Source organism: Abramis brama (genome assembly GCF_963993115.1).
Source record: "Abramis brama genome assembly, chromosome: 16".
In the NCBI taxonomy this organism is placed as follows: domain Eukaryota; kingdom Metazoa; phylum Chordata; class Actinopteri; order Cypriniformes; family Leuciscidae; genus Abramis; species Abramis brama.
In genome coordinates this window covers 13,860,518-13,878,890 of record NC_139978.1, presented here as the reverse complement: position 1 = coordinate 13,878,890, position 18,373 = coordinate 13,860,518, and the positions used below count along the sequence as shown (strand labels likewise).

The 18,373-nt window shown below is 40.4% G+C and overlaps 1 protein-coding gene across 1 annotated transcript in view; it reads left to right on the top strand.

The window, feature by feature from the left end:
• Nucleotides 1-1,569: 1,569 nt before the first annotated feature.
• The window catches only part of magixb (MAGI family member, X-linked b), a gene marked incomplete at its 5' end in the record, with an annotated part of 102,460 nt that continues 85,656 nt past the window's right edge, over nucleotides 1,570-18,373 (top strand). Inside the window, one exon of the mRNA XM_084138654.1 lies at nucleotides 1,570-1,652. Coding sequence (XP_083994780.1) covers nucleotides 1,570-1,652 — 83 coding nt within the window. The remainder of the gene's footprint in view (nucleotides 1,653-18,373) is intronic.

Genomic DNA, 18,373 nt, shown 5'->3' with positions numbered 1-18,373 from the left:
GAATATAGTTGTTTAAACTAACCTTGGAGTGACCCCTACTTTAGTGGAAAGTGGGGTTAAATTAGTGGTGAAAATATAAGACAAGTATTGTTTAGTACAAATTATTAAATATTATTGTGTTACTAAAATTTATTTATTTTTTGCTTCTAGTATGGAAATTGTTGTAACAAAAATGAACAGGACTTTTGCAAGCACATCAAATGTTAACAATATTTTGCCCTCTAAGTCTGGGCGTAGGTTTGTAAAAGGTTTCATAAAAGCGATTAATCATTGATTAATAAAAGTGTAAAGAAATAAAAAAACAAAAAAAAATAAAAGACCCATTCATATTCGATTCTCATAGACTATGCCAATCCATGACTATTTTTTCTTTATTCAGACAGCCCTGCTGGAAAAAAATGTAATTAAAAATAAATTCTAAAACCAGCCTAAGATTGTTTGCTGGTCTTTGCTGGTTTATGTCGGTTTAGCTAAAGGACAGTTTCCAAAGTCCATCTGAAAGCAGCAAACAGAACAATCTAAGCAATCTCAGAGACCAGCAATTAAACCATCTTACCTTGATTTAAGCTTCTTCTTCTTTTTTTAGCAGGGAGACTGTGGTAAAATGTAAATGCCCTTCCACACTTTCCCAACTCACTTATTATCTCAATCCTCACATTTCACCTGTCCGCATTCACCCCATTGACCTATCACGCTTTTAACAAAACCGGCAAACTACCTGGTTCGTTTACACAAGGGGCGGATCTTCCCCTTATATCTTTCCTCCCCTCAGCGCCTCCAATATCGCTTCTTACTCTTATTACAGTGTTCTTTCCCTTATTGCCTGCGCCTGGGAATATCGAAGCGTGCGCTAGATGCGATCTGGACCGGTGACACGCATCGCTTCCCGCAGCAATGCCTCCACGGACATCCGTGCCACTGTCCTCCAGTTCCTAATCAATACTGTCGCCGTGTTCTGCTTATTGAGCGATGCGAGGAGCCAGACTCAGCATAACCGCTGCAATGTAACCGATCAGCGCATTTATCCAGAAAGTCATAACAATTACGCGGATTAAAACGCCTCGAGACACACGATGAGGAGAAAGATAACTATGAAGGTAAGATTTGGGCTCTGCCATTGATTCTAAGTGGGCGTGTTGCTGTGTAAAAAATGAAAATCACTCTTGGTGCTGCTAATACCAAGAAAATTCAAAAAAGCTATTCAGTTTGTTTGGGACATAAGTTATCATTGGCCCAAAAGCCACAATCCAATGACAGTGTCTGTTGTTTTGGAGTGTCTACAACCAAGTGCAAACGTGCTGTCCGATCCGATGTGCGGGTTTTTTTTTTTACCCTGTGTTTTTTTTTCTCGCGGATCATCACTGGTCCCGTTCCCAGCTGAACACACACTGTCCACTACGCGTCTGGCGCGCGCGTCTCATCTGCGTGCAGACAGTGTTCTCTGTAGAAAACAGACGTTTAGAAGTCGTATAAAGTTACAAATCTCGCAGCATCCTTCCGAATAATTAATATTTAGGATTAATAATTATTTTTAGGATTTTGACCGTCGGGGTCAAATCTAGTTTATCAATGTATATAGACGCGTTTAAACGGATGATTTTTGAACGGCTGAATTGTTTGAAGAGAATGTGTGTGTGTCAGCGGCAGTGCAGGTGAGTGTGTTTTCTGCTAAATATCCGTGTTGAAGAAATGTTTGGACTGTAAATGTGGGTGTGGGAGAGACATTAGACAGAGAGATATGTTGAGTTTGTGCTTGTCAACAGATTATGCTAGTAGGTATATCTATCTATCTATCTATCTATCTATCTATCTATCTGTCTATCTATCTATCCATCTATCTAAAGGCTTATTTTTAAATTTCAGACTGTCAAGTCAATTCAGTTTCAACTTGACAAAATGTTCCCTTTTTTTATCTTTAAATAATTACTTTTTGAAGTAGGCTATACAAGTACAAATTTATTAATAGATAAGTGTTGACTTATGATCAGACTTAATATACAATTTATTTATTTATTTGTTTGTAAATAATACAAAGTATTATAAATAAATTATTATTTATTGTTTCAAATTAATGACAATTTAGCATACACATTATTCAATCATACACATATTAATTTGATTTCAACTGAGATTGATATATATATATATAATGCATTTTATTATTTATTATTTGTAATTTATTTGTTAACATTAAGATGAAACCAGATATTTATACTGACAGATTGCAGATATGAATTTATTTAGCTTGTTTATTTATTTATTTTTTCATCATGTCATCACCTTGATGCTTGTCTTTGCATTTCAGGTTTGAACAACTCTTGAAAGCATGTATGTGTGAATATGTTTATGTACCTTTTAATCATTTATGTGACTAGTGTATGCGTGTAAGAAACAGTCAGAGAGACGCTGGAGTTCTTGCGGTGTGTGTTTGGGTGTGTCTGTCCTCATCTGGTTCTGAAATAATGAATGTTGTGACCCAGACTTCACAACAGTGCATTGTTGTAGGCTCAGGGAGCAGTCAAGGTTATCCTACAGTTATGAATCATTCATTAATATGAGAAAGAGACAGGGAGGAAGAGAGAGAAGTCTGAAGAAAGCAACAATTGCAATATTCCCCATCCCGAATCACTGAGAAACACAGTTCACACTCCAGGCTGTGTGTGTGTGTGTGTGTGTGAACATATGATAGTGTGTGTGTGAACTCTATTGCCTCCCCCTCACCATCTCAATTTCAGCTAAATTGTCAATCCAACTTCAACCAATTACTTATAATCATCTTATTGAAGCCGTCTGAATGTTGCCTGGTTTGAGTTCATCTGATAGCTGAGTGTCTGTTAATGAGAAGATTCTGATCCTCTGCGCGGCGCATGTATTGTGTGCGCTTGTTAATTGTGTGATTATATGCACACTCCACACCTCAATTCATGCATATTCAAGGTGATGTGTTGAAGGCGTGGATGAAGGAGAGAGATATGTGTGGATGCTGCAGTTTACCCTTGCTGTATAGGATAGCGCTGCAAGACAATTCTGCTTCTTTGACTCACTGTTTGCATTGCATGGCAATGACAATCTGCTAATCTGTGTCTCCTTCAGTCTCAGATGTCTAATGGAATATCAATCATATTATGAGCAATTGTGAAGGTCGTTCGTAAAGGAATTGATGTCACACTAGAAACTAAGTTAATCCAAAAATGACAATTCTGTCGTAATTTTTCTAACCCTCATGTTGTATGACTTTCTTGTTTTCATGAAACAGAAATGGAGATATTTTCAAGAGTTTTCATGGTGGTCTTTTCCATACAACAAAAGCATGCAGTGACCAGGGGCTACATTTGGCATTATATATTATTATTAACAAAACTCAGTTAAAAGCAAAGTCATGTGGTGTGAACAAAATAAATAATTAAAGCAGTAAATTAAATTATAGAAAGAACCCTTTCAGACACTCATAAATGAAGGTCAGTAAAGTCTCTTAAAATATTAAATCATATGAACTTTTTATGACAAGATTAGTGAAATGTCATGTGGTGCAACTCTTGAAAAACTTATATTTACATATTTACATAGTCTTATGAAGTCATGACATTTGTTAAAAAAAATACTTTTACCCTGAAAAATATATTTTTAAATTAAAAATATATTTAATTAAAATTGATACAATTCATATTTTTACATTCACATGTATTCAATGTGTAAGGACAATATGGTAGGCCTTTAACTTACTTGGTTGTTCTACATGACAATTTCAACAACACTTCAAAGCCGATATGAAACCCACATGAAAACAAACCTTTTTAAGAATGTAGCACATGTATTGTAAACTGAAGCTGTAAAACTGTAGACCTAGATGGACATCTTTGACCGTTGCACTGCATCTCGCATCTTTTGAACATATCTTTTTGACCCTGCCTCTTTTTTCATTCATCAGTGCTGCGGATCAACAGTTGGATACTGTAATGCGCGACTCATCATCCCCTTACGCCTGTCACTAAGATGTAAAAACAAAACAAAAAACAAAAGTCAAATTGAACAGATAGTGAAACTGAAGCACTTCTCATGCTGGCGAATGAAGACAGCGGCACAGCATTTAAAGATCATTTCCGATGACAGACTTCACAAAATATACCGGTATTTTGGTGCTGATGTGTGAATGGTCTCTTTTTAATAGTAAAAAGCCTCAGTTACTTGTGTGAACAGCATATTTGTGTATTTACTGGTAAAGTAATTCTGGTAACTTTATGGTAATTTACAGGGATTACTATGGGAAAGGGGATAATGATGACAAAACATTCATTTTTGTAGCACACTGTCCCTTTAAGCATATAATGTAATGGCACAAGACTCAGTGGCCATGTGCACAACACCGTTTTCAACTTAAAACATAAAACATTTTATGCGTTTTTTTGGTAGTTCATTTACACATCAATGGCGTTTTGGGGGCCTGAAAGCACAAACTTTTGAAAAAGGTTTCAAAGAGCAAGTTTTTGAAAACGATTCCGTTGCCATCTCCGTGTAAACTATAAAAATTTGTGAAAACGGTGACGTCATGTGACGTCCATAGGCACATAGGGTTTGTTTACAAAGTGACATTAGCCGCGTTTCCATTACCCTTCAAATTGCGCAAATTGAAATTGTGAATTGAAAATACGCCCAATGGAAATTTCGCAAAAACTCCCATTTATCGCAAAAAAAAGTTTTTACGCTCGCATGAGGTGGTTTTTCAGGCAATTCGAAAAAGGAATATTTCGCAAATCTGCAATGGAAACAGTTTTTGCGCATTTGCAGGTCACCTGACGTAGATGAGGCGGTGTATTTGGACAGAATACGAGACAGAGTTCTTTATTAAATTCATAAAAGACAAAAGAATGACAGAAACACTGGATTCTAAACCTCAAATAAATGCCACAATCAAGACCTCGAAGCAGATCTGATCGAGAAACACCCAGAAACTCCTCATATGTGCCGCTCACAAGTATAAGGATCTTTCCTTACCAGTAATGCTTGGATAACACGCCTACGTTTCCTTCCATTAATAATAATAATGTCTAGTGCGGTACGTGGCTGTGATATATATAAACTTACCAACGTCCGTTGCCATGATTTTTGGAATGACTTATCGCAAGTGTAGAACTATCACAACACACCAATCAATGAACCAAACTGTTTGAACACTTAAATCGTAACATGGGTCAGTGAAGTGTGGCACAGTCTAGATTGTATCGTTTTTTATCTTCCCACTATTTAACCCGAGAGTCAATACCTGGACCATAGTTCCCCTCGCTTCATTATCCAGGCCAAATGGACCTTGACATGTCTGTTGCTTGGAACAACACAAATATAAATCTGAATGGTGATGGATCGGTCCTCGTTATATGGATATTGATAGCAGGTACGGAATAAGCGTGTCGCTGTGAAATTGTTACAAGTAAACCGCACACAGCCTTGAGCTGTAGGCTGCACTGCTGCAGGGATCAATATCAAGTGAGCAGGAGAAGAACGAGGGATGGAAGACATGGTTGAGGAGGGAGAAAGAGAGGGGCAAGGGATTGAAGGAAGGATGAGGAGGCGGTGGGAAAGAGGAGAAAAAGGAGAGAGAGTGCAGAAGGGAGAGATGGAGGGTCACCTTCAGCGATGGCATCTGATTCAGCACAATCTTTCCCACTCGGGTTACTACACTGTGACCTAGCCGAGCATGCTGGGACTCTTTCTGTTTCATTTTCTGTCTCTTTCTATCCCTTCTCCTTTGACCTTTCATCTATACAAACTCAATCTTCTCTCATCCTTCCTATTTTTGCCCTTCTAGTGCTACTACACGTAACTCAGGATTTATGATTTGTGGTGGTTTAACTTTCAACAATATCATGTCATTGTCATCATGGAGCTTTAGAGTCTTTTGTCATATCACGATATACCAAGACATTTTTCGTGTTTGGGTCATTTTTCATCTCGCTTTGGCTCAACAGCTTTGGTCTTTCTCTCGCTTTATCTTTATAGACAATCACCCCACCTCCGCATGCGTTTCGCTCTGTCATACTTTTGTTTTGAGTCTCCGCACATCATTCAGAGACAATTATGTCTTATCTCTCACAATAAAAGACTTTTGATATAGAAAAAATACAATTAAAAGCTTTCAGGCATGTTGTTTCGCATTGTCACTTTTGATCTATGACTGAATCTCTGAAGTACTTTGCTGTTTATTTCCATCTATTTTTTGGGACGGATAATTTTTTTGTAAAAAAAATCAGCACATTCTCTGTTTTTACACCTAAATACTTTACAGGCTCGAATTTTGACAATATACACCACTATCAAAAAATGTGGGGTTAGTAAGATATGTAAAGTATGAATATGCATAATATATGTGTATCATTAATTGATACTTTTATTAAAGGGGTGGTATAATGCCCTTTTCACAAGATGTAAAATGTCTCTGATGTCCCCAGAGTGTGTATGTGAAGTTTTAGCTCAAAATACCCCACAGATATTTTTATATAGCATGTTAAAATTGTCACTTTTTGAGGGCGAGCAAAAATGCATTGTTTTTGTGTCTGTCCTGTTAAATGCAAATGAGCTGCTGCTCCTGGCACAGGGGGCGGAGCTTCAACAGCTTGTGTCCTTTTACCTCACACATACATGTACTGAAAATTTCAAAAACTTTTAGCCTTTTATGTTCAAACTGGAGTCAAACAAAGATGGAGAGACTCAAGAAGAAGTGACAACACATAGACAACATTTCTAATAGGTTAGTTGATGAATTTATGTAGCTTACGTGTAGTTATCTTCTAGTCATTGATTGGCATATTCTGTCATGAAAATCTATAAATCACGTTCCCGGGGGCGGGATTTATGTAAATTTTAGGGTTTGTGATGTCACTAACCCAGGAGGAAGCTTGTGTTGTCCCTACCAGCCGTTTGTTGTAGTTCTTAAAAAGCAATTTCTTTAAAAGAATATATCCCCCTTTGCTTTGAACTTTGAGCGTCATGACTTTGCAGATGTTGTTTATGCTCAAACAGCAACATTACACACTAACTAAAGTTAAAAAAGAGAAATCATAATCAACCACCCCTTTAAGCAAGGATGCATTAAATTGATCAAAGTGAAAGAAAAGACTTTATAATGTTACAAAAGATTTCTATTTCAAATCAAAGCTGTTCTTTTGAACTTTCTGTTAATCAAAAAAATCCTGAAAAATCTATTGCGGTTTCCACAAAAAATATTAAGCTGTTTTAAAATATTAACCGTTTTCAAAATTGATAATAATAATAAATGTTTCTTGAGCAGCAAATCAGCATATTTGAATGATTTCGAAGGGTCATGTGACACTGAAGACTGGAATAATGATGCTGAAAATTCAGCTTTGTCATTCCAACAATCATTTTAATATATATATTAACATAGAAATCAATTATTTTGAAATTCAATAATATTTCATAATATAATTGTTTTTATCTGTATTTGTGAATAAATAAACTCAGCCTTAGTGAGCATAAGAAACTTAATTCAAAGACAAACTTTTGAATGGTAGTGTACATGATTTTATAAACCCTTATTAAATTTATGGCAGCACATTTATTTCCTACCCTGATTGTATTGAGCTTCATGGGTATTAAGTCTAACATGTGTGTGTGTGTGTGTGTGTGTCCTTAGGCTGTGTTTGGGAATGTGTTTTTCAGCCCACTCACATTTAATCTTTTATTTTTAAATCTGTCACGGCTGTCCGTGTGTGTCGGCTACACCAGTGGCCCAGATTTGGGCAGGATTGAGCATCACAGAGTTTAATGCACCCCGTGTCTGAGGGTTCGGGAGAGTGATTAGATGCGAGATGTGTTACTATCAGACATTCTCCAGCGGTCTATAGGCTGTGTGGATGCTCAGGTTCGTTTGGAGGTCGTTTGTAATTTAAGATGCATGTGCTGGCTGGCCTCCAGCAAGTCTCTCCATGGAGGGTGATGTAAGATTAGGGTCAGCGCAGCCAAATACAGGTTAGGACAGTGAAGGGGTGACATAACTTCTCAAATGCAGTTTTTAAAAAATATTAGACTACACCAAAGCTTAAATTATTATTCCTAGTAATGCGTTAGACTGTTGTGTACTATGTATTTTGATGTGAAGTGAAATTGTTTTGATAAGAGAAAAAGTTTAAGCAATCCATTCTGAAATCGAAATTATTTTCGAATGTAACTGTAATCTGATTACAAATAATTGTAACTGTAACTGAATGCAGGAACTCATGTTTTGTATTTTAAATATGCAATGCCTTTACATGTTTTCCATTACTCTCCAAACCTGAACATGACTGACAGCAACATTTCAACAAAGGTATCGGTAACTAATTATTTTTTTTAATTTTTTTTTATGAAGATAGAACAAGTAACAAACAAAGCATAGCATACAATAGTACAAAACAAAGTGTGGTATTAATTGGTAACAGGGGATCCGAAATATTACATCATAATATTTAAGAACGCAAAATTTCTACGGGCACTGCAACGGTCGTGATATGACGACACTCTTTTTATAAATATAAATCCAACATATAACAAATAATAATAAATCCAAAAACTAAAAATATACAATCTACTCCACCTTACTGCAAAAAAAGTGCATTCTTTTAATTCAGGCAAGAGGTCAAGCCGTGGCTTATCGATCTTCTATAGTCAAAAATCTGTTTTTAATGAATATTTTTCACAGACTTTCTATACATAAATGGTGAGTTTTTAGCTGCTGTAGCTTTAAGACTCTTCTCAAAATCTGCATAACATTGTATAATCTTTACAAAACAATATGTAGCACACAATCTGTTAAGGAAAGACTAAAATAGTCCAGGATCTTGTTAAAAATAAACTGCTGCCTCTAAATGCTAAAAGCTGTTAGCTGCTAGCAGTAGGAGCAAGAAGTAGCTCAAAGTTTGATGAACTTTACCCACATCTTTTTTCATTAGTCATATGCCAAATGGATGTATATATCTGTAAATTTCTCCTATTACTTTACCGTGACACGGCGAGTCATGTTGATGAACACTGAATAGACTTGTGAATAAGAAGAGGAAGTGTGCTTAATTTTATTGAATGTGGACTTGTAGTGTACTTCAAATCTTAAATGTATGTTTATAAAAAAATTACTTTTATAGTAAATAGATATAGTAAAGAGATAATATTAATGAAATAAAAGACCACTTAAGTGCACTTTAATTACTTACACTTTCATGACACTTTAAAAAGTGCACTTAACATTTTTAATGTCAGTTTTAATTTAAAGTACATTTTAAATCATCATGTTTCAATAATCTTTTGTTGTGTTTTAAAATGCACTTATTTTGATGTGTTTAATAACATACTAAAGCATATGTAAAATACTTGATTATAATTTTAACTTTAGTGTGTTATTGGATATTACATTTACAGTTCATATATTTTAAGACAATAGACGTATGAAATCTCATATAAAGATGTACTTACATCCTACTTATGTGGGTCAAATGAGTACTCTCAAGTTCAGCTAATTCCATTTAATTTAAATTTAAACTATAATACATTTTCATGTAATTGTAAATAACATGCAACTAAGTGTTCGAAAACGTCTCTGTTTTGTATGGTAAACATCGTTCCCCGAGGAGGGAACGGAGATGTAAGCCAGAAGTGATTCTGACAAATGGGGATCACTTGAGAGCCTATCTACTTCGAGTGAAACTAAACGAGCCAATGCACATTGGCATGCGATAATTGCATTATCGTCGCATCCTTGTTTTTCCGCTGAGGAGCCGGACCTGTGACTCGGCCGTACAGTGGAAGCTCAGCAATTGTGGTGAGGGAACTTATGTCTCCGTTCCCTCCTCGGGGAACGAGGGTTACCATACGTAACCGAGACGTTCCCCTTCGTCAGCTCACTACTACGTAAGTCAGAAGTGATTCTGATGAATGGGGATATCTACCAAAACGAGATATCCAGCCTAGTTATGGGGGGAAGAACACCAGCAGAGATGACAGAGCAGGCTCTGTCGAGGGAAAGACACAGGCTCGTCCGCAGAGGAGCTGGTCGTGGAGGAATACACATATGGGGTTGCCGCAGGGACCGCTTCAAATAGACACCCAGCCCAACACAGGTTCCACAGTGCATACGAGTGTAGGCCTGGCATCAGACACTCCGCAACGTCTGACTGCCACAGGGTTGATGGACGAATTCACAGGGTTAGCAATTTCTAGGGAACACTACTGGAGCAAATAGACGCACATATCCGGCCCATGGGGCCTGGAGTGGCATTGCAAGCCGACACTAAGAACAGGTCCTTCGTGCTACTGGCCACTGGGGACGAATATACGGGAAGAGACCGGCTCTACATGTAGGCTATAGAATCTAGCGAACGTGTTAGGTGTCACCCAGCCCGCAGCTCTACATATATTTGTCAGCTAGGCGCCTTGAGCCAGTGCCCAGGAGGATGCAACACTTCTAGTTGAGTGTGCTCGCAACCCAAATGGGCAAGGCACGCCTTGGGCTTTGTAAGCCAAGGTGATGGCATCCACTATCCAGTGGGCCATCCTCTGCTTGGAGACAGCCTTTCTCTTCTGCTGGCCTCCGTAACAGACGAAGAGTTGATCTGAGGTCCTAAAGCTTTGCGTTCTGTCCACGTATAACCGCAAGGAGTGGACGAGACAGAGAAAAGCCAGGGCTGAGTCTGCCTCCTCCGAAGGCAGCGCTTGCAGGTTCACCACCTGGCGGATTTAGTCTCCTCGCTCCCCTCAGGAACCTGACGATCAGGTCATGCTTTCCCAACGACTTACCTTCACCTGCATCATGATGTGCGGTGATAGTGGCAACGTACACTTTGAGGGTGGAGGGAGACAGCCTTCGCTCCAACCCATCTTGCAGGAAAGAAAGCACGACTCTGATCTTCGGGGGTCTTCCCAGTGGGAAGAACACCATTTGACGAACAGGTTCCACTTCAGAGCATAGAGGCGCCTCGTTAAGGGGGCTCTAGCAGAAGTGATGGTGTCATATGTCATCTAGAACCTTCACGTCCCGTCCAGGGACCAGACATGGAGTTTCCAGAGGTCTGGACGCAGATGACATAGAGTGCCCCGTCTCTGAGAAAGCAGGTCCTTCCTCAGAGGAATGGGCCAAGGAGGTGCTGTCACAAGGAGTTCTGGGAACCAGGTCCGGTTGGGAATACGGCACAACTAACAAGACCTGCTCCTCGTCCTCCCTGACTTTGCACAGTGTCTGTGCGAGAAGGCACACTGGGGGAAATGCATACTTGCGCAGGCCCCGGGGCCAGCTGTGTGCCAGTGCATCCGTGCCAAGGGTTCCCTCGGTCAGGGAGTAAAACAACTGGCAATGGGTCGAGTCCGGAGAGGCAAACAGATCTATCTGTGCGGCTCCGAAGAAGTCCCATATCAGCTGGACCGCCTGAGCTCGTCGGCTGCACGATTGAGCAAGCAAGGGATGTGAATGGCACAAAGCGACCTCAGATGCTTCTGACTCCATAGGAGGAGATGGCGGGCGAATTGCGACAAGCGGTGGGAGTGTAGACCACCTTGGCGGTTGATGTACGCAGCGGTCACAGTGTTGTCCGTACGGACCAGTACGTGCTTGGCATGTAGCGGCCCTTTGAGGCAGCCCAGCGTAAGGCGTACTGTGAGCAACTCGAGGCAATTGATGTGCCAATGCAGTTGAGGCCCTGTCCACAGACCTGAGACTGCATGCCCGTTGTACATGGCCCTCCAGCCGGTGGCAGGGGCATCCGTGAAGACCACAGCATGCCTTGGCACTTGTTCTAGGGAAACACCTGCCCGTAGAAATGGAGGGTCCGACCACTGGATGAAGGTTTGGAGGCAATGCGGGGTGACGTGCACCTGGTACATGCCGCTCTGAGTCACCCATCTCGGGATTCGGCCGTGAAGCCAGTGCTGAAGCAATATGAAGCATATGAAGCAATCCGAGTGGCGTTACTGCGGCTGCGGATGCCATATGCCCCAGGAGCCTCTGAAAAAGTTTCAGTGGGACCGCTGTCCTGCTCTTGATTGTACTCAAGCAGTTCAACACTGACTGGACGCGCTCCTCTGTGAGTTGCGCTGTCTGGTTGACCAAGTCCAACTACATACCGAGATAAGAGATCCTCTGCACAGGGGAGAGTTTGCTCTTGTCCCAGTTGACCCGAAGGCCCAACAGGCTGAGGTGACGGAGCACCATGTCACTGTGTTTGCACAACTGATCTCGAGACTGAGCCAGAATCAGCCAGTCGTTGAGATAGTTGAGAATACCGCGTTCTCGGAGTGGAACAATGGCTGCCTCCGTGACTTTCGTGAAGACGCGGGGCGACACCTAACCGAAGGGCAGGACTTTGTACTGATATGCCCGTCCCTCGAACGCAAACTGCAGGAATGGTCTGTGTTGAGAAAGAATCGAGGTCCAAGATCGGCCGTAACCCACTGCCTTTCTTAGGTACGATGAAGTAGGGGCTGTAGAACCCTGTCTTTATAACGGCTGGAGGAACCGGCTCAATCGCATCCTTTGCCCAGTAGGACATCGATCTCTGTCCGCAAGACATGAGACATGACATGAACTTGGGAGGGCTCCGGGTGAACTGAATCGCATAGCCAAGTCTAATGGTACAGATGAACCAGTGAGACGGGCTGGGAAGCACCAGGCTCCCAGACACCGTGCAAGCGGGACCAACGGGACCACAGACGTACCCAGGGTGGGGCAGCGAGGTGGAACACAGGGAATTGGCTCGGGAGGCCCTGAGGCGGCCCGAAGCGGAGTCTGAATGTGTTGTGCCACACTTACCTGGTTCCAAGGTGGGGCAGAGGGTGCGTGGGAAGGCTTGGTGGTGTCCTCGAGTCGCACGCTGCTGCCCGCTGGCGACGGAAGAGGGGGAAAGGAGTGGCAAGGCATGGGAGCGTTGCTCACTGCAATCCGCACCCTCTTGTGAGGGAAGAAATTGCTCTTTTATTGAAAATGTGGGTACCGCTGGACTGCCCTGGACCACTAACGTGGACATGTCCGTTGCTGTACGCAGTTCCTGCATAACCCCTGGGTCGGAAATACCCTTGTGCAATTCCTTGAGCGCCTTGGCCTGGTAGACCTTTAGGAGCGCCATGGCATGCAGGGTGGAGGCAGCTTCTCCACAGGCTGAGTAAGCCTTGTCCGCGAGAGTGGACGAGAACTTACACGCCTGGGAGGGGAGGTGCAGATTTCCCCGCCAGGAGGTAGAGGTCTTGGTACACGGCTGCATCGCCACAGAGCGCTCCACCGGGGGGATCTCCACGTAACCCTTAGCTGCTCCGGAAGAAGCACCAGAACGGTTTCAGGCAGAAAAAAGTGCCGTCCATGCTCTGGTAACCTCTTCATTCACTTCCAGAAAGAAAGGTACTGGGGCAGGGCGCTGAGAACAAGCACGGGCCACCCCGACATACCAATCTCCAGCCGTGATGGTTCGGGACACCGTGGAGAGTTCCACTCGAGCCCGACACTTGCGGCCCGGGAAAGCATAGCCTTGAGCTCTGGGTCAGACTCAGACAACGGCAACACCAGCTCGCAGAGGCTCCTTCCAGCAGAGACTCGAACAGCAACATTCTAACAGATGCTTGCGAGAACAGGAACAGCATGCACTGTATGGCTCCGAAGCGAAAGACAAAGATGCGACTCACCTGCTGCTCATATGCTTGCGCCGCGATGCACAGTAGCTGATGCAATTATTGCATGCCAATGTGCATTGGCTCGTTTAGTTTCATTCGCAAGCGATCCCCATTCATCAGAATCACTTCTGACTTACGTAGTAGTGAGCTGACGAAGGGAAACTTTACCTAAAGTTTGCACTTAAGGATATTCTTTTAAGTATATCATTTCAGTATTAAGTACTCTTTTTAAAAGTATGCTAAAGCATATTTCTTTTTCACACGGGTAAGCATAGTGGATGTGTATTTGGATAGTCATCAAATATTCTGATTTTCAAATATATAATTAAAGGTGGACCACTGTTATATAAAATATCAAGAAACCAATAAAAGCATTATTGGACTATTGGTCCCTCGGGATTATGTGAAGGGAAGTAATTCATTTCATTGTGCAGTCAGAGAGTTCTCATGCTTAACAACACTAATACAGCAAGGATAAAACAAACAAGGTGGAATGACTGAGTAAATTGATTCCTCACACGTTTTGTAAAGGAGAAAACCTGCAAGGTGAAATGCTCAGTATTAATTCAAAGATTTGTTTCCTTTGTCTTTCCCCACTTTTGTCCCCAGCTGGCATAACAATCAGTCCGCACAAACACAGATGCCTATTTCACGCTGAGTGATATTCCGATTAGAGCAAGGTGTTTCTCATATGAATGAGGTGCTTTTCCTGCTTTGACTGGAATAAATGTTCTAGATTGTTGAGCAGATGCTGTCACTGCATGTTTATAAGATTAATCAGATATAACAGGTGCAATATTCACCTTACAACTCTTGTTTATTTCTGTTAGGATAGATGTCATGAGGCAGATACCTACTGTGGTTTGTTGCTGTTGCTGGTAGATGTGTTATTGTTAATGACCGTTAGTCTTCATTCTTGGTGGACATTTTTTATTACTGCCGCATGTACATTATATTGTTATGAAATTCTTTTTTTGATAAACAACATGTTCTTTTAAATTCAATCCTTTGGTGGTTTAATCTTTATTCTGTCTCAGTCACTGTTTCTTTTTGTCTCTCACTTTCAAATGTTCGTTGCCCATTTTTTGATTGATTGACTGTGGAATTCAATTAGACACTCTTGTAATTGAGTCATTTTGTTTACCCTCTTCTCTGTACTTTCATAATTTGGGCACGTCTCTGTTGAGATTGAGACTGCAGTTTGTAGGTGCGGGCTCCAAGATTTGCGGAACAACATTGACCCTATCTTTAACTGAAATGTTTATACCAAAATATATAATCATGATAATACAGGGGGTAAATAGAAGGTCAGAGAAATTACTTAGTTTATCATTAATGACCTTTAAATAAAAAATGTTAAACATGTTCAGACAGTGCACATTGTTAACTTGTTACACATGTATGCCTAGTTTCTTTGTGTTTCCTGTGACCTAGTTTCCCCCAGTTTGTTTAATTAATGTTATTCACCTGTGTCCTGTTAATTATCTTATCAAGCTCCTTTGTTTGCTCCATGTTCTCATCAATGTAATGTTGTGTTCCGTTTGGTATCCTGTATTATCTCCTGAGCTTTGTCATTAAAGACTATTCTACTAAAGTTCTTCGTCTTCATGAGTTTAACACAACCTAGTTGAGACATAACCATGCAAAAACAAAACATCAAAACTACAAACTACAACTCATGCCACAAAATAATAATAGTTGTAACACTTTACAATAAGGTTTTATTTGTTAACATTAATGTAATATCTAACAATGAGCAATATATTTTAGTTAATATTAGATAACATGAACTAACAATAAAGCATGTATTAATCTTAGTGTTATTTTCAACATTTACCAATGCATTATTAAAATCAAAAGCTGTCCATTAATATTATTTAAAGGAGCTGTATGTAAGAAATGTATTTCAATCAATCATAAAATGGCCCTGATATGTCAGACATTAAGAAATCATGTTCATTTCAAATACTTATATCACTGACAACAGTAGTCCGGCCAGGATATTGTCATTTAAAAAGTGAAGTTGCAGCCCTCAACTGATGTTGATGTTGTCATGTTGTGTTTTGGCCTGAAAGCGCCACCCTCTACCTATCTACCAATCACGAAGTCAGTAGTGTTTCGGCATCCGGGTTGCCAGCTCTGCTCTAGTTTCCACAGCTGTAGCTACAAACGTTCGTGCTGGATTCTGCAGCCTATCTGGCAACCTCGAGTCAGGGGGGAGGGGGAGGGGATACACTGCTCTACAGTAATTTGAAAGTGATTGCAGTACCAGTTTTGGCCACAATCTTACATACGGCTCCTTTAATAGACCTGAGCTAAGGTGAACTAACAATGAACAGTTGTATTTTTATTAGCTATTGTTAACAAAGATGAGTGAATACTGTATGTAACACTGTATGTAACAAATGTATTGTTATTGTTAGTTAAGTATACTGTATAACTAATAAGAAATCAAACATAACTGTTTAAAATATTTTTATACATTTTGCTTGCAAAAATATATTTTTGAACGATGTTTTACTGTAAAAATACACATATTCTCTTGTTAAATATAGAAAATATAGATTGATAAATTGTGGTAAATTCTATATTTTTAAATGATAAAAATGCAGTATAATTAATTTACATGTATTTGTCAGTCATGTTCTGTTACATTGTCTTATTTAGTTTCTAGTCTAAGGGTACGTTTACATGACAACGATATGCTTAAAACGGAGAAGTTTTCTTTGAGTTTTCCATATGACACTATTGTCAAAATGATTCCCATTCACACGGATCCGCGAAAACAACTAAAAACGCTGTTTTCTGCTGCCAGGCCAATAGATGGCGATGAAACACTATAGACTGAACACGTAATACACCTGTGCATGACGTCATTGTTTTCTCGTTTTTTCGTTGTTGTTTAACACGGAGACCGTTTTCAAAAACTTGCACTTTGAAACCTGTTTTGCAAAGATTGCTTTTTCAGACACCCAAAAACACAGTTGTTAAATGAAAGCCAATAAAAAGTTTTGTGTTTTTAGTTGAAAACGATGTCGTGTAAACAGCCCCTTAGATTCCGTTGTCTCTGTTTCACCTGAGTTCGAGTCATTCATTAGTTGTCATGGTTTCAGTTTAGTCCACACCTGTTCCCTGTTCTGTTGATGATCATCCTTTGTGTATTTCAAGGAACACTCCACCGTTTTTTCATATTAAACTATGTTATTCCATTAACTAAGACGAGTTGATACATACCTCTCTCGTCTCAGTGCGTGCACTCAATCGCTCTGGCGCGCGGCGACACTTTGATAGCACTTAGCTTAGCCCAGTTCATTCATTAGGGACCAAACAGAGATGAAGTTAGAAGCGACCAAACACCTCCACATTTTCCCTTTTTAATTACAGTTACACGAGTAGTTACACGACCAAGTATGGTGACACAAAATAAAACGTGGCACTTTTCTAAGCGGGTAAAAAGGATAAGTTAGGATAGTTATCCTTTTTACCCGCTAAGAAAAGAAACGTTTTATTTTGTGTCACCATACTTGGTCGTGTAACTACTTGTGTAACTGTATTTAAATAGGGAAAACGTGGAGGTGTTTGGTCACTTCTAACTTCATCTCTGTTTGGTCCCTAATGAATGAACTGGGCTAAGCTAAGTGCTATCAAAGTGTCACCGTGCGCTAGAGCGATTAAGTGCACGCACTGAGACGAGAGAGGTATGTATCAACTCGTCTTAGTTAAGGAAATAACCAGGCGGGAAGGAAGTCGACCGGAAGTTGAAGTCGGCCGGGTGCCGACATCTTGTAGCAGAACTTCACTTGCGTTAGCATCCCATTGACTCCCATTCATTTTGGCGTCACTTTGACAGCGAATAACTTTACATCTGAGGCGTTTAAAGACTCCATTTGTCCATTATTTATTTCTAAAGATACACGACAATGTATAAAATGATCCATTACCTTGTAGCTTATGTTATGGACCCGTAGAAGCAGTTTTTGTAAAAGTAGGCTAACGATTGCGTCATAACCACGCGACTCTCTGTCGCACACTAGAGAGATTACCGTATAGACGGGAGGAGAAGCTCGCGGGCAATCGGGGGGACGTGGAGGCAAAATGACAATATAATTAATCAGAATACCTAGCAAAAGTTTCTCCTGCTCCAAGCTTATGGACAGCTCCTACTCACACTCTCCGTCTCTGCAAGATTCGGAAGGGAATGATTCAGATTTCTCTTGGCACAGCTACTAGAAGACAGACGGGTTGCTCACGTGGTCCGTGTAACGCTTTGCTCGGTTTGAGTCTGCGCGTCAGGAAAGGAAGTGCTAAGAAATCGCTGAAAATGGGCTTCACTTGTCTCAATTGAGTTCCAATGGGGTCGCTGTGTCCATTTCTTTTACTGTCTATGGAAATAACATAGTTTAATATGAAAAAACGGTGGAGTGTTCCTTTAAGCCCTAAGTTCTCCTCTGTTCATGGTCTCTCGTTGAAGTTACAGTATATTAGTTATGTATGCCATTGCCTTCGCTCTTTGTGTTGATTTAAAGTCTTTGTTATTCATTTATTCTGCCTCACGCTTCTCTTCTTTTGGGTTAAGCTTTTGACCCGTGACAGTATTTTCCTACTAAAAATATAATTTTTACTGGATATGGGAATCATCTGATCTGACAGTTAACCAATTAACAGGATTTAAAATGTTTACATGCTTTTCCTATTTTATTTTATTTCACCCCCATGGGTGACCAACACAGCACTCTGA